This window comes from Macaca mulatta, chromosome 4 (assembly GCF_049350105.2).
Source record: "Macaca mulatta isolate MMU2019108-1 chromosome 4, T2T-MMU8v2.0, whole genome shotgun sequence".
Classification (NCBI taxonomy): domain Eukaryota; kingdom Metazoa; phylum Chordata; class Mammalia; order Primates; family Cercopithecidae; genus Macaca; species Macaca mulatta.
This window is the reverse complement of record NC_133409.1, coordinates 96254847-96269507: the sequence shown is the minus strand read 5'-3', so window position 1 is coordinate 96269507 and position 14661 is coordinate 96254847. Positions and strand designations below refer to the sequence as shown.

The window sequence follows — 14661 nt, the reverse complement described above, 5'->3', positions numbered from 1 at the left end:
GCTCCATGAAGAAATAGCCATCATCTAACTTGTAGTAGCTTCTATGTTAACTGTATATGTACAATAGTTTCACACTTGCCTTACTGTAAGATCAAGAATGATACGTGGTTGAATCGCTGTGTCACTGATGGCCATTTAATAAATGCCTGCCCTATGTCAGACCCTGCATTAGAAAACACTGCACTGAAGAAACCCTAACAAAAGACTTCTGATATTAAAAGGCCTAACTCAAAGGACATTGCCAGAAGTAATCCAATTTTGTTAGCCTTTGGTTCAGCTCAAAATTATCATACAGAGCTGAAATCTTACAGCTATCTGATGACAAACTACAACTGTTCACCATAGGGAGAAGTCTACAGACTATGGCTGAGGGTGCCTACATAATTAAGAAAAATAGTAGCTTCAAAATACCAGCACTTCTATCTGGGTTTCTACTTTGACAAGCATATCCCAAATTTCAAGCTGGACCACTGATGATTAGGCGTAAGGTTCTTACTTGCAGAAGTTAACATTGTCCATCAGAAGCCAGTCTCCAGACTTTAGGGCCTGAACCAACATGCTGTCAACCCATTCAAATGTGCCATGGCTACGGCCACTGGCTGACTGTGTAAGCTTCACACCAAAGCTTCGGAACTCTTCAACAAGTTTGGCAAACTCTGAAATATCACAGGGAAGAATCACCATCCACAGCACTTAACTTCAAACCAAGAATTAAGTTTATGAAAAGGAAGCTTGATACTTCTAGCCGAGGTTTTTAAGATTTCATAATAGAATAAATAGAAGAATGTTTTGCTTCTGTTTATACACAGATAAGAAAGTTAAGTTTAAGACAGAAAATACTTCTTAATGGTTCTCTGTATTAATAGCCAATCACGGTTGACTATAGGGTGATAGAGGTGGCAAATGATTTTTCTGTATTATGGTTTCTCAAATGGCAAAAGGAGGATGTTTCCCACCTATCAGTGCATTTATACTAAATGAAAGTGCTATAACTTCACACAGTGCAAACTGCGCTTCCTTTATAATGAGCATATCATATGATTATAGTAATAACTGGTAATTACTAGACAAATGCTTTATAGTTTATATAGCCCTTCCCTGGAAAATTGTCAAATGATCTTTTTGGTTAGAAACTGTTTTATGACTATTTTTCATATCACAAGGTAATACACATTGGATTTCTACTTCGAAAGATGAGGGAGTAACAAGGTTTAGACTTAATATACCATAGCCCAACCACTTGCTAACTGTAAAACTGTAGGCAAGTAACTTCTACTTGCCTACACTCACATGAACACTCACATCCTCATCTATTAGATGTAGATAATCCTTCCTATAATGCAGTGTTGTCACGGTGATTAAAAGTACATATATTCAGTATAGTGTTTACAACAGAAATTCTTAACTCAATAATGAGTTTTACAATACCCATTTAAAAATACATGACACATGACTCCATCAGATATCTTTGATGATTAGAGTGAATGAGTAAAGGATTTCAAGTTCAAATGGCAGGCTTAAAGTGAGAAATGACGGATCAACAATGAAGGAAGTAAATGAGTGGCCCACCGCCACAGATAAACGTTTGCTGGCCTAGAAGTGGGATGTCTGATTTCTTCAGCCATAAGGAATCAACACTTTGTAATCAGTTACAAGCAGGCTTTGGAAATAAAGAAAGACAAGCATAGTGACAGACACAACCTATGGGCCTTTAGGTTGAATCCTCCCTAAGAGCATGCTCACCACCACTCTGAAAGTGGCACGACAAAATCAGAGAAGTTTCCATGTTAATTGAATGGCATACAGAATGATGTATTTCCTCCATCTCCACACAAATGAATAAACACATCCTATGAATTCAGACTCCTATTCTTCAGTTTAAAATGCTCTATTTCCTGAGAAATTATGAGTAAAAAAATAGCCAATAACAATAAAAGTTTTACATGCTGTTTTATCATTATAGGTGATTACACACAAAATAAACCACAAAGCATAGTAACCAATTTTTTTTCCAATTTGATTTTTCATGATCAACTATTCTGAATACTTTACCTCAGCTTCATTTTACTTTCTGGGCCAAACTTTCCCACAAGTTCTGATCGTTAATAAGTATTAAATTAATACAAAACGTTTGTAAATCTGTTACGTGTAAATGGACACAATATAAGCAATGATAAATGCCTGATACAGAGATCCAAATATACATACCTGCCTTCGAGTATGAGTTGATTTTATTGTTGAGTCGCTGCATAAGCAATAACACTGCTTCCAGTTTGTTGACAATCTCCATCGTGATAGCTTTACCACCTTCTCCAAGACACTTAGGCTTGTATGTCAGAAGGAAATGACTCCAGGCTCGCAGCACTACTTCTGCATCATCAGCACTGATAAGGAGGCTATCCCTTAACAGTGCCCTTACAGTAGCCTCCACCTTCTCTAGCAGCTGCCTCCAAGGTCGTATAAGATCAACCTGTAATTTCCAGAGGACACGAACTCATCATAGGGTCAGAGAATACCCTACGGTCAGAGTTGGTCACCACCAACTCAGAACACCCTCAGTCAGATCACGGGGTTTATTACGCTTTGCCAAAAAATATGAAGGCAGACTGGTTACCTGCTCAAATCCACCCAGCAGCTCAGTAGTATCCATTGCACTGTTCATAGCCATGATCTTTAATGTGTGGCCAGTAAGGTGTGCCAGAAGCTGGACCAGGCTGGTCTTGCCCACAGAGGCTGGTCCGACCAGGATGACCATCCAGCTCATTTGCACACACTTCATGATTGACTCCAGGGGCTGGAATGACTGGTGCAGGAGCAACAGGGGATGGCGGGACGGGTGAGGAACACAGCTCCCACGGGAAAGGACCGAGTAGCCCAACTGAAAAGACATGCCAGTGAGATTTCATAAGCGTGCCTGGTAGTGGGAGCAGAAGAAACCATTAAAAAAAAGTCAAAGGATAAAGGATTATTCTAGTCTCCTTACCTGAACATCATAGGGAGTGATACGAAATAGTCTGGTTCCCATGTATGGGTTGGAATTTGAACCAAACACATCCTTGAATACAGCAATGACCTAAAGGAAGAATACAATGCAATAAAAACACAAATCACTCCACCTAATTCTTAGGCAAACTTGCTAGAAAACAAGCACAGTGATAAGAGTCACCATTCTAAAAACACTGGCCACAATTCCCTTATCCTTTTGAATTTTCTCTTATAAAAAGGATCGAATGCATTTATTTAATTCTTTGGAATGAAAGTAAATTTGAGATTGAGAACATAGCAGTCATATTCCAAACTATCTGAGATTCCAGTGAGAATGCACCATCAATTAAACTGAAGCCATGGACGCTGTAATATCGAAATCTAGAGACAAAAAAGACCTGTTTGCTTTCATCATTGAAGATACTACCTAAAAAGAAGATAGAACGGTAATACAAAGATTATAAAGAAAAACGGCCACTCAATAACCATCTCCTATGTACCAAATACTGTATTAAGTACTTTGGTAGATTATTTCTGATCTTTATACCCATGCAAAATAGTTATCATGTCCATTTTATATAGATAACAGCACTCACAAGAGTTATAGAATTTGCCCATGGTTAGTGACCAATTTTAAATCTAAGCTAGTCAGCCTCCAAAAACATGTTATACCTCCAAACATTTATGTAGATACGAAAACCAAATTTATTCCTCTAACCAATTATTTACATTGTTATCCTTTCGTTAGCAGTAATGCTATTAGAAAATGTTCCGTTAACTCTCTTTGATTTTGGATCTCTAAAAAATCTAAGAGTAATGGTGGAGGGGGATAGAGGTATATAAAAAACCTTAATTTAGCCCATAAAAGTAGGGAAAATTAGAGCCAGAAAAAAAAAAGCATACAAAATAGTATTTCTAAAAAGCATCAATACTCATATAATTGAATACTGCAATGAAGTTAGAAAATAAAAATAATATAGATAAAATAATAATCAGTGTCAAACAATGGACTGTGAGACTAAAAGCAGCATAGGAAAGTGTTCCTGTCACCTACCTATGAGTCCAGGTGATATATGATCTCATGTTCCACACTAAAGCATATAACCTCCAACCCCTGATGTTCTACAAGAGGATTAAAATTACAAATATTGCTACTGGGGAGGCTGAGGTAGGAGAATCACTTGAATCGAGGTTACAGTGAGCCAAGATCACGCCATTGTACTCTAGCCTGGGTGACAGACCAAGACTCTGTCTCAAAAAAAATTCCCAATCTAGCTTTTCAGTTTAGCTTTATAAAATCAAAATTCAATTCAACTGGACTCTTCTAGCTTTTACAGACTTTATCCTTCTATGATATTATTTTTCTTGACCTTGTCTCCCCCGCTAGAAAACACCTATAAGGTCCATTACAATAACCGTGAATCGGAAGAGTGATGGAAAACTTCCACATACCACAGTGACCCAGCACCTGACGAATCATTCATTCAACAACTGGCACATGTTTTGGTCATAATATACTATAATAAGTGGATGAAGAAATTAAAATACTAGCTGATTATGTGAATTATATATCAATAAAGCTATTAAAAACTACTAAGACTTTCTCCTAATCGAATGATTGAAAGTCACCTACATATGATAAATGAGTTATGTGTAATTAGTTTCTGAATACCACACTAAAGAAGATCTGGGTGGCTGGGAACAGTGGCTCACTCCACTTGTAATCACAGCACTTTGGGAGACTGAGGCAGCAAGATTGCTTGAGCCCAGGAGTATGAGACCAGCCTGGATAACACGGCAAGACCACATCTCTATTAAAAGTAAAAACAAACTAGCCAGGCCATGGTGGCATGTGCCTATAGTCCCAGCTTATCAGTGGGCTGGGGTGGAAGGATCCCTTGAGCCTAGGAGGTCTAGGCTCCATTGAGCCGGCATTGTGCCACTGCATTCCAGCCTAGACAACAAAGTGAGACCCTGCCTCAAAAAAATAAGAACAAACAGAATGGGTAGCAGAATGAAAGGGCTGTGAAAGTCATGTGTGCTGTGGGCCAGCCACATCTTCACATTTCAACAAGGAGGTTACCGCTTCTAGTGCAGGCATCTATGTATCTATTCCTTTATTTTCAAACAGTGAAGTTTACTAGAAGGAAACAGCAGACAAACTGGAGAGGGCCTAAACTGGAAAGCTAGCTCTGCTACCTGTGACACTCCATAACTTTCAGCCTTGGATCTTCACCTGTAAGATGCCACGACAGCACCTCCTGCCTACAGCTATTGTGCGCATTCAGCGAGACAGAATTTTAAATACCATAAACTAAAATGCACACATTATTACAATTCCTTACAGTGGGAATTCTAGTTTTACAAACAGGTATTTTTATTTTTATTTTCACTTAAACGCAGAATATTCTCCCTTCACATGATTACACTTTCTAGATAAAATGCTTTGTAATTTGACATTTATTTAAAAACAAAACAGAAAACCTTCCTCTTCTACTGAGTATCGCCTGTCTGCCTCCTCCTGCTTCTCACCTTGGTGCTTGTAAAGATGATGAAGACTTAGTTCTTTATTACTGGAGGGCAATATTGCTTTAAGGTTTGTGATCATGGGGATTTGGATAGATAAGCAAATTATGTCCTCTAAAGCAAGCTACTCTATATAGTGAGACTCCAAGGTAGGAGAACGTTTAGTCTGTTCTTTTAACTTTTAAATTTTGAAGCAGCTTTAACAGGCTTGCTAGCTGGGCGTGGCGGCTCACCCCTGTAATCCCAGCACTTTGGGAGGCTGAGGCGGGTGGATCACCTGAGTTCAGGAGTAGAGACCTGCCTGACCAACATGATGAAACCCCGTTTCTACTAAATATAAAAAAATTAGCTGGACCTGGTGGCTCATGCCTGTAATCCCAGCTACTTGGGAGGCTAAGGCAGGAGGATCACTCGAACCTGGGAGGCAAAGTTGCAGCCAGCCAAGATTGCACCATTGCACTCCAGCCTGGGCAACAAGAGTGAAACTCAGTCTCAAAAAAAAAAAAAGGCTTGCTATTAGTGTGAGTATGTCCTTTCTCACCCACAGGAAATCAACTTTCAGATGGAAAGAAATACAAATACCAAGTGTGAAACTCACCTTTTTTTTGTCTTCTTCGGTTCTCATTCTTTCACCATAGACCAAAAACACATGCTGACCAGGATCATAACACCCAGGGGACTGGTCAACCAGCATCAACTGACACCAGCGGAAAAGATCCCGGAGGTTGAATTCCCAGGGTCCTCCTTTTTGCCCCCACTTCTTCTCAACAGTCACTTCATGATCAATCTAGAAAGAAAACATCCTGATTGGGAAACATGCCCTGCTTGCTACTAGGCACTGCATTAAGCACTAGGAATGTACTACAAAAGCATACATCATCTGAAACAAAAATTAACAGGCTTGATTCAGATGCCTCTTTCTCAAGACTTCCAAATGCCTGGCATATCCTCTAAGCATTAACACTGGTAGTCACAATACAGAAATGAATTACTGGATGCCTCCACTATGTAGTGTGCCTTCCACTAGAAACCTGTAGAATTCAAAGTAATTTTAGTTAGAGATCCTGATAATTTGGTAGAACCCTATGTTGAAAAAATGCTTGTTCAAATACAGTCAGAAAAAAAAGAAACCAATACAGGTAGGTACTTACTTGGTTATTGAAAGCAACCATTTTCTTAACAATATTTTTCTCAATGGCTGGAAACAAAGTACTGGCAATGAATTCCATGTCAATTACTGTAAGAGGATCAACGAAGACCTAGAAATCCAAAAATAACATGAAGAAATGCCTCTGTTTCTCTTTAACACTAGAAATAACTCCATGTCTTATTATGTAAAATCTTTAACACCGAGTAACAATACATGAGAAAGATAATTTTCAGTTATAGAAATTTCTTTTTTGTGTTTTGAGAATAAAGAATCACAAAATCCTCTAAATACAGCACAGTAGAGGTTTTGCTTTTAAGGTCTATTCTAGTGAATTAAAGAAAAAAAGAGGCCCAGTGTGGTGGCTCACACCTGTAGTCCCAGCACTTTGGGAGGCCAAGGCAGGCGGATCATGAGGTCAAGAGATCGAGACCATCCCAACTAGAACAATGAAATCCTGTCTTCACTAAAAATACAAAAATTAGCTGGGCACAGTGGCATGCGCCTGTGGTCTCGGCTACTCAGGAGGCTGAGGCAGGAGAATAGCTTGTTCCTGGGAGGAGGAGACTGCAGCGAGCAGAGATCACGCCACTGCACTCCAGCCTGGGAGACAGAGCAAGACTCCATCTCAAAAAAAAAAAAAAAGATAGATGTTATTAAAAATTTCCTATGTATAATGTAAAATGCTTTTAAATCTGGGTGGTAGATATGAGTATTCACTATAAAAGTCATCAAACTTTTCCATATGTTTGAAAGTTTTCTCAATAAAACATTCTTCCTTTTTTGAGATGCAGTCTCGTTCTGTTGCCAAGGCTGGAGTACAATGGCACGATCTCAGCTCACTGCAACCTCCATCTCCCAGGTTCAAGCGATTCTGCTGCCTCAGCCTCCCGTGTAGCTAGGATTACAGGCACCTGCCACCACACCCAGCTAATTTTTGTATTTTTAATGGAGACGGGGTTTTGCTATATTGGCCAGGCTGGTCTCAAACTCTTGACCTCAGGTGATCCACCTGCCTTGGCCTCCCAAAGTTCTGGGATTACAGGCATAAGCCACCACACCCAGCCAATAAAACATTCCTAAAAGACACTCAGCCAATTCTTAATCATAAGGGACAGTGACACTAAAGAAATCTAGAGGCATTTCCAAACCTCTGGATTGGCCAAACTCTGAAAAACTTATGTTAAAACAAGTAAGCATACACATACACAGGTAACCCTCTGCAAGTAAGAATAAAGGCATAAGATACCAAAATGCTAATAATGACTGAATGGGGAATAGTGGATTTTTATTCTCCATGGTAGTTTTCTGTTCCTTCTTACTTTTCTTTAGTTAAAATGCATTATTTCAGTAAAAATTTTTCTTATATATTTCAATAGATCAGAGGCACAACTGAAAAGGTCCAAGATTGGACTTCATCCCAGAGTGCAGTAACAGAATCCTGAAGAGGCTGGGGACCTTACTTTCTTCCAGCTGATAACACATCCAGTCTTCCGGGGCAAAAGATGAAGGACAGAAGCAATGATGGGAATCAGTCACATTCATATTGATCATATAAGGACAAGAAAGAGGATCGTTAAGCTGATCCTCTCTAATTCTCACAGTGAACATCCTTAAAGGCTTCGTAATAGTAGTCTTATCCCCTCACAGTCTATGTTTGGTCTCTATGGCAACAACAAATCTTACCTGAGTGAATCTGTTAAGGAAAGACCTGGGCAAGCCTTTTCTCCCACCTCCTTGTCTAAAGGGATTCTGACACCCAAAAATCTTCGTCTTTTCATGCTGCACTTGAAAGCTCATTCCTAACTCAGGTACATAGATTTCTCCTCGGTGGTCAAAACAAGCATTGAGTCCTTCCAATACAGACTGAGAAGCCAGGTTAAGCTATTTAAAGAAGAAAGTACATATATTTGTCTCAAATATGTTGTACAACTGAAACAAAAAGCAGGGAAATGATATGAAGCAAAAAAAGCTAGAGTTATCTTCAGAAAGGGAATTTCAAACAATATTGATAATCTTCTATATTTTAGGCTGAGTTATGAGTTGGTTTGTCTTCATTCTATTATTTTGTTTTTGAGACAGGATTTCACTCTTGTCACCCAGGTTGGAGTGCAGTGGCACAATCACAGCTCACTGCAACCTCCACCTCCAGGGCTCAAGAGATCCTCCACCTCTGCCTGCTGCATAGCTGTGGCCAAGGTGTGCACCACCACACCCAGTTAATTCTTTTTTTTTTTTTTGGTAGAGCCAAGGTCACGCTATGTTGTCCAGGATGGTCTCAAACTCCTGGGCTCAAGTAATTCTCCATCTTTTGTTTCCCAATGTTAGAATTACAGGCATGAGCCACTGTACCTGGTCCAATTCTATTATTCTTTATTTCCTATGTACGTTAAAGAGATTTTGGCTGGTATCTTACATAGATACACACACACACACACACACACACACACATCAATAATGTTTAAACTGAATAAATGCTCAAATTAAATTTTAAAGTTAAAAATCTTCTCAAAAGTTAAACTGTATCAATTATACGTACCTATATTAACCTACTCTGTAAGTAATAACTTGCAGAAAACCTTGCCAATACACAGATATTTCATTTTCACAATCTGAGTTTTTAAGATGTGTAACAGAAATTAGCCAGGCATGGTGGCTCACGCTTGTAATCCCAGCACTTTAGAAGGCCAAGGCAGGTGGATCACTTAAGGCCAGGAGTTCAAGACCAGCCGGGCCAACATGGCAAAACCCTGTCTCTACTAAAAATACAAAACTTAGGCATTGTGGCGCATGCCTGTAATCCCAGTTACTCAAGTGTCTGAGGCAGGAGATTCACGATTCACGTGAACCTGGGAGGAGGTTACAGTGAGCCGAGAACCCACCACCGCACACCAGCCTGAGCGGCACACCGAGACTCTGCCTAAAAAAAAAAAAGAAAAGAAAAAGAAAAAGATGTGTAACACTAATTGTAGAGAACAGATAAGGTTTGCTAACTTTTTAAATACTTTCCCATCTCAAACACTGAACAAAATATCCAACGGGTTTCAAAGTCAGGATATAAAAGGAGTCAATACAGCTGATTTCCACCAATTTTGTAAACAAGAACAATTACAAGCGGCTCTTGGGCCAGGATGAAAAGAGCTGAATGTAGGTCTTCAGATGAGCAGTTCAGAGCTCAGGGATGGAAAGCATGTGTGGTTTGTTGGTAACACAGAAAAAGGAGATTGGGAAAATACAAGTTAATAAAATGCAAATGGACAAAAATCAGAGCATACTATATTAGAATTTCAAGTGTCATGTTTACATATGCACCACAAAGCACAAACAGCTCTGTATATTCCCAAACAGAAGGCCCCTGTTAAGTGTGTTTATAAATCTAGAATGTCTTGCAGTCCCTGAATGCAATTCCACTAAATACGCAATTCCACTAAATACTAAGTATGGTCAGTAGCCTTCAGCTTTAAAACTAGGCTTTCTCTTTTCCTGGCTAATATATATTCTATCAGACAACTTGTTTAAAAAAAATCTGAAAAAAGGAAAAAAATTCCCCTTCCTTGTTATCCCAAGAATAAAAGGCAGAAAGCAGCTCAGCAGACAGAAGTCCTGCAGCACCCTCTCTGATGACTGGACCCAGGAATCTGAGCCTGGGGGACCTGTTGCAACCTGTGTCCAAAGTCTCACCTGTGACATGTACATCACTCTAATCATTTCAGCTCCCACAAATACTTCTAGCCTTTTCCTGAATATTGTATACCCCAAACTGACCCAGCTCCATATCTCTAGCTGTCAGAGATTCAGTATTTATCATGTCTCATGCTCTGCTCTTTCTTCTGATAATTTACCCAATATGCACATATAACTGATCGTTTCCTCATTTTGGTAGGTCATTTTGTATGTCTTTTCTTAGTCTCTCTGGTGCACTAATAAAACATGAAGTGGTTGACACTACTTGTAAAATGCCTCTAAAATAAATGCAAAAACAGCAAGCCTGTCGGAGACTAAACTAGTGACGATGCAGTTTTCCTCTGAAGGATAACTTTAACCAGTGGGAGAGTTTGTAGGTTTTATGTACAGGAGCCCCTTTTTGTGTACTCTGCCAGCTGACCTTCCTTATTCTTAAAGGAAACTACAGAGGATCTTTTCATTAGAGAAAAGTCATCAGCAGGATCTTCCACTGAGAAATGGATTGTGAAATGGAGCTGTGAAAGGATAACTACTCCTCACACACATGATCACCATCTTGAGCATGACAAACAGGCTCCTCACCTCATCCAACACCACCCAATGGCCTGCCTTCAAAGCTGCCAGTAAGGGGCCATCACGCCAGGCAAACTCTCCTCCCTTGCCACCTTCAACAGGGAGATCTGCTCCAAACAGGTCTGTGATGTCCTTTGAAAGGGGAAGAAATGGAGAAAAGCCAATATTACTTTAAAAATCAACTAGATTCTAACCCCTAAATCTGAAATGATAACCACTTTGGGCTGGCATCACTACTCTTCCTTTCTACACCCAAGACAGAACTAACCAATCCCAGCCATCTTTACCAGGAGCCCAAACATGCCCCAAGAACTTTCCCAACATGCTCCATATATTAATCAATTTGACCTGGTGCTCTAGATTAACAGTTCTCAACATTGGCTGTACTTGGAATTTAATTGACGGGCTTAAAAAGAAAAGAAAGCAAAACTCCATTCCAAAGGAGTCTCAATTTGTCATCTGTACCATATTTTCCTTAGATTGTTAAAAGTCATTTTATTTCTACTACTTTTTTAAAAAAATTTAAGCAAAAAATTAAGTGGGGTTATATTACAATAAATACCAAAGTGGATAATTCTCTCTCAAAAGAGAATTAGAATAAAGCATCCAGAGAGAATTAATATTATAGGTGTCAGCAATGAACAAATCCAAAGAAGATTTAGTTTGGAAGGTCATGTTGCTGTGGTTTTTACTATGATATGAAATATCTGAGGATACAGGCCGGGCGCCATGGCTTATGCCTGTAATCCCAACACTTTGGGAGGCCAAGGCAGGTGGATCATTTGACACAAGGAGTTTGAGACCAGCCTAGCCAACATGGTGAAACCCTGTCTCTACTAAAAATACAAAAATTAGCCAGGTGTGGTGGCGGACACCTGTAATCCCAGCGATTCGGGAGAGTGAGGCAGGAGAACTGTGCCACTGCACTCCAGCCTGGGCAACAGAACGAGATTCTGTCTCAAAAAAACAAAAAAAACAAAAGAAATATTTGAGGATACTGATAATGTAACCATTTCTGATTAGGAAACTATAAATTGACACAGACATTACTATCTATAGCTATCTCCATCAGCTGTAGGATGACCGAGCTTACCGTTTGCTCTGACAAGTTGATTCTAACAAGGGTATTTCCTGAAGCCTTCGCTAATGCTCCCACCAAACTTGTCTTGCCAACACCAGGGGAACCCTCCAGGAGAATGGGTTTCTTCAGTTTGGTAGCTCTTAAGAGCCTCTGTGCATTCATAGCAGTGGTCCCTGCACTGAGTGCATAGTCTGCAATATTATTCCTGTGTAGGACAGGTCCTTAAGTGGAGAAAAGCAAAGCCACTTATAAGCGGGACACCACCAAATCATATGTACACATCAACTCAAGATTTTAAAATTCTACCACATGGGCTATTAGTTAGTGAAGTACCATTTGCAGTGAAAATGCTCAATCCCTATTTCAATATTTCCCCACTTTTAGATCCATAAAATGCTTTAAAGGAACAGCCAATAGCATGTTTTCTTCAACTGTGCCTACTACACAGATCTCTCCATCTCCTATACACATACATGTACATAGGTACATAAGTCTAATTGCAAACGCACACCTCTCCTTTCACAACCTACACCCTGAATCTCTATATGTACTTGTACAATTTACCTTCATAGTTACTTTCCTAAAAACCAAGTGTAAGCTAGGCGTATGGGCCACATGGTTCCACATAATCAATTTCATCCAATGTTTTTGGCCACCAAAACAATTCAGACTACGTCCTTAACTCATAAGTTAACTGATATGCAGGACTAATAATGGTCTTGCAAGAGTTAACATTTGTGCCACTTTCTCTTGAAAGAAATTTTTGTTTTGTTTTCGTCGTCGTTGTTGTTTTTGTACACCAGTTTAAAGAGAGTGAGGCTAGGAAAACATTTATCACCTTACCCTTACCACCCCAGTTCTAGGCCACTAGCATATATCTCCTACACAGGAGCACTGAATCCTATGATGGCGGCTTAGAGAAGGGATTTGATGGTTAGATAATACAGCCCATTAGGGATGAAGAGGGAATACTGCTAAGGAGAGATGGAGCTCTGAGGAGAGGGGAAAGGGCAATGGAATCTGGACTGGTTATGTTCACCACTGAAACCCTAGTAAATTGCCACTGCAACTCCATATATTTCAGGCATTCATCAATTATTAATGTAGAGAAGACGGTGGGACAAGAAACAGAAGACCCTGCTATGGAAACAACATCCTGAAAAAATAGGAGCACCTTAGAAGTAGCTAATCTAACTGCCTCATTTAAATCTTTGGTAGAGGCAACCTAGATAGAGAGGAAGAATTAGAACACAAACCCACTATCTCCTAGACTACTGCATTTCCTATTTACTCATTCACTTATCAGAAATTTTCTGAGTGCCTATGACTATGAGGCCAAATGTCAGATGCCAGGGACTGGATCAGGAATGACACATTACCAGCCTTCAAAGGTTCACAAAACCTGTTTCTGTAAAAGATGATGAGGTTCTACAGCTAAGATACATTATAGGCTAAACAGGTCTTTGCAAGCCACTTAAAAGTTTATTCTCAACCTTAGCAAAGTTTAGAGCTCTACTACAGGAAAGTTCCTAATGTGGGAACCAACTAATAAAAAAATAAGCACTGTATAAATCTATTTATAGATTGAAGTCTCTATTTCCCTCTATTTTTACATGCCAGTTATATATTTTGAACCATTCCCACAATTATGGTTATTCCCAAGTCAGAATCTAACTCAGTTAGTGCAAACATAATCATGAGTATTACACATTAAAACTAAGTCACAATAAAAGCCAAGTATCTATGATCTATAGAAAAGGAAAATTGGTTTTTTAAAAATCATTCTTACCCCTTGGTATAAAAAATGGATGAATTCCCCAAAGGTTATCTATTCCAGTGAATTCTTTGGCCTTCATTCTGTCATAAATCTTCAATTCATTTTTCTGATATTCTGTAAGTCGTACAATCTTGGCAAGCCTCTTGATTAGAAATTTCAGACATTCTTTTCGTGCCAAAAGGGCTGTACCAAACCCAGAGGAAGTTACCCCTAAAAGACAGAGGATCACTCCATGAAGCAATAGGACAACACCAAGCTTCACCACCATTCAGCAGGAGCTCTGGCACAGGTTCCTGGAAAAAAGAGGCCTCAGCAAAACTGCAGCCTAAATGTGATTTCTAGTATAAGCAGTTCTAAGAAAGAAGTCTAACACCCATCCTCCACAATCTATGGATTATCAATTAAGCAGCAGATCATTCAGTAAAACACTCTAGACACTGAATGATAAATCAGCCTAGATACAGTACCTAATACGGCACTAGTAACCATTTTGATTTATATTTCAAATCTTCATGGCTGAAAAACCAGAACATAGTGATTTTTATGACATTAAAATAAACTTAAAATATTCAGGCCCATTATCAAAAAATGACTGCACACGTTAAAAATTGGCCAGTGCTTCTATTCACAATAGCAAAGACTTGGAACCAATCCGAATGCCCATCAATGATAGATAGGATAAAGAAAATGTGGCATATATACAGCATGGAATACTACGCAGTCATAAAAAAGAATGTGTTCATGTCCTTTACAGGGTCATAGATGAGGCTGGAAACCGTCATCCTCAAAAAACTAACACAGGAACAGAAAATCAAACACCACATGTTCTCACTCATAAGTGGGAGTTGAACAATGAGAACACATGGACACAGGGAGGCGAACATCACA

General features: G+C 39.3%; 1 protein-coding gene across 2 annotated transcripts in view; it reads right to left on the bottom strand.

Moving 5' to 3' along the window:
* Positions 1-14661, bottom strand: part of MDN1 (midasin AAA ATPase 1) — a 184752-nt gene that overhangs the window by 73620 nt on the left and 96471 nt on the right. For both annotated transcript variants that reach the window (XM_015136925.3, XM_015136926.3), the window contains exons 35-44: positions 13786-13983; positions 12009-12217; positions 10925-11047; positions 8345-8542; positions 6663-6770; positions 6110-6298; positions 2984-3073; positions 2615-2878; positions 2209-2470; positions 497-656 (exon numbers count right to left, since the gene is read on the bottom strand). In XM_015136925.3, coding sequence (XP_014992411.3) covers positions 497-656; positions 2209-2470; positions 2615-2878; positions 2984-3073; positions 6110-6298; positions 6663-6770; positions 8345-8542; positions 10925-11047; positions 12009-12217; positions 13786-13983 — 1801 coding nt within the window. The remainder of the gene's footprint in view (positions 1-496; positions 657-2208; positions 2471-2614; positions 2879-2983; positions 3074-6109; positions 6299-6662; positions 6771-8344; positions 8543-10924; positions 11048-12008; positions 12218-13785; positions 13984-14661) is intronic.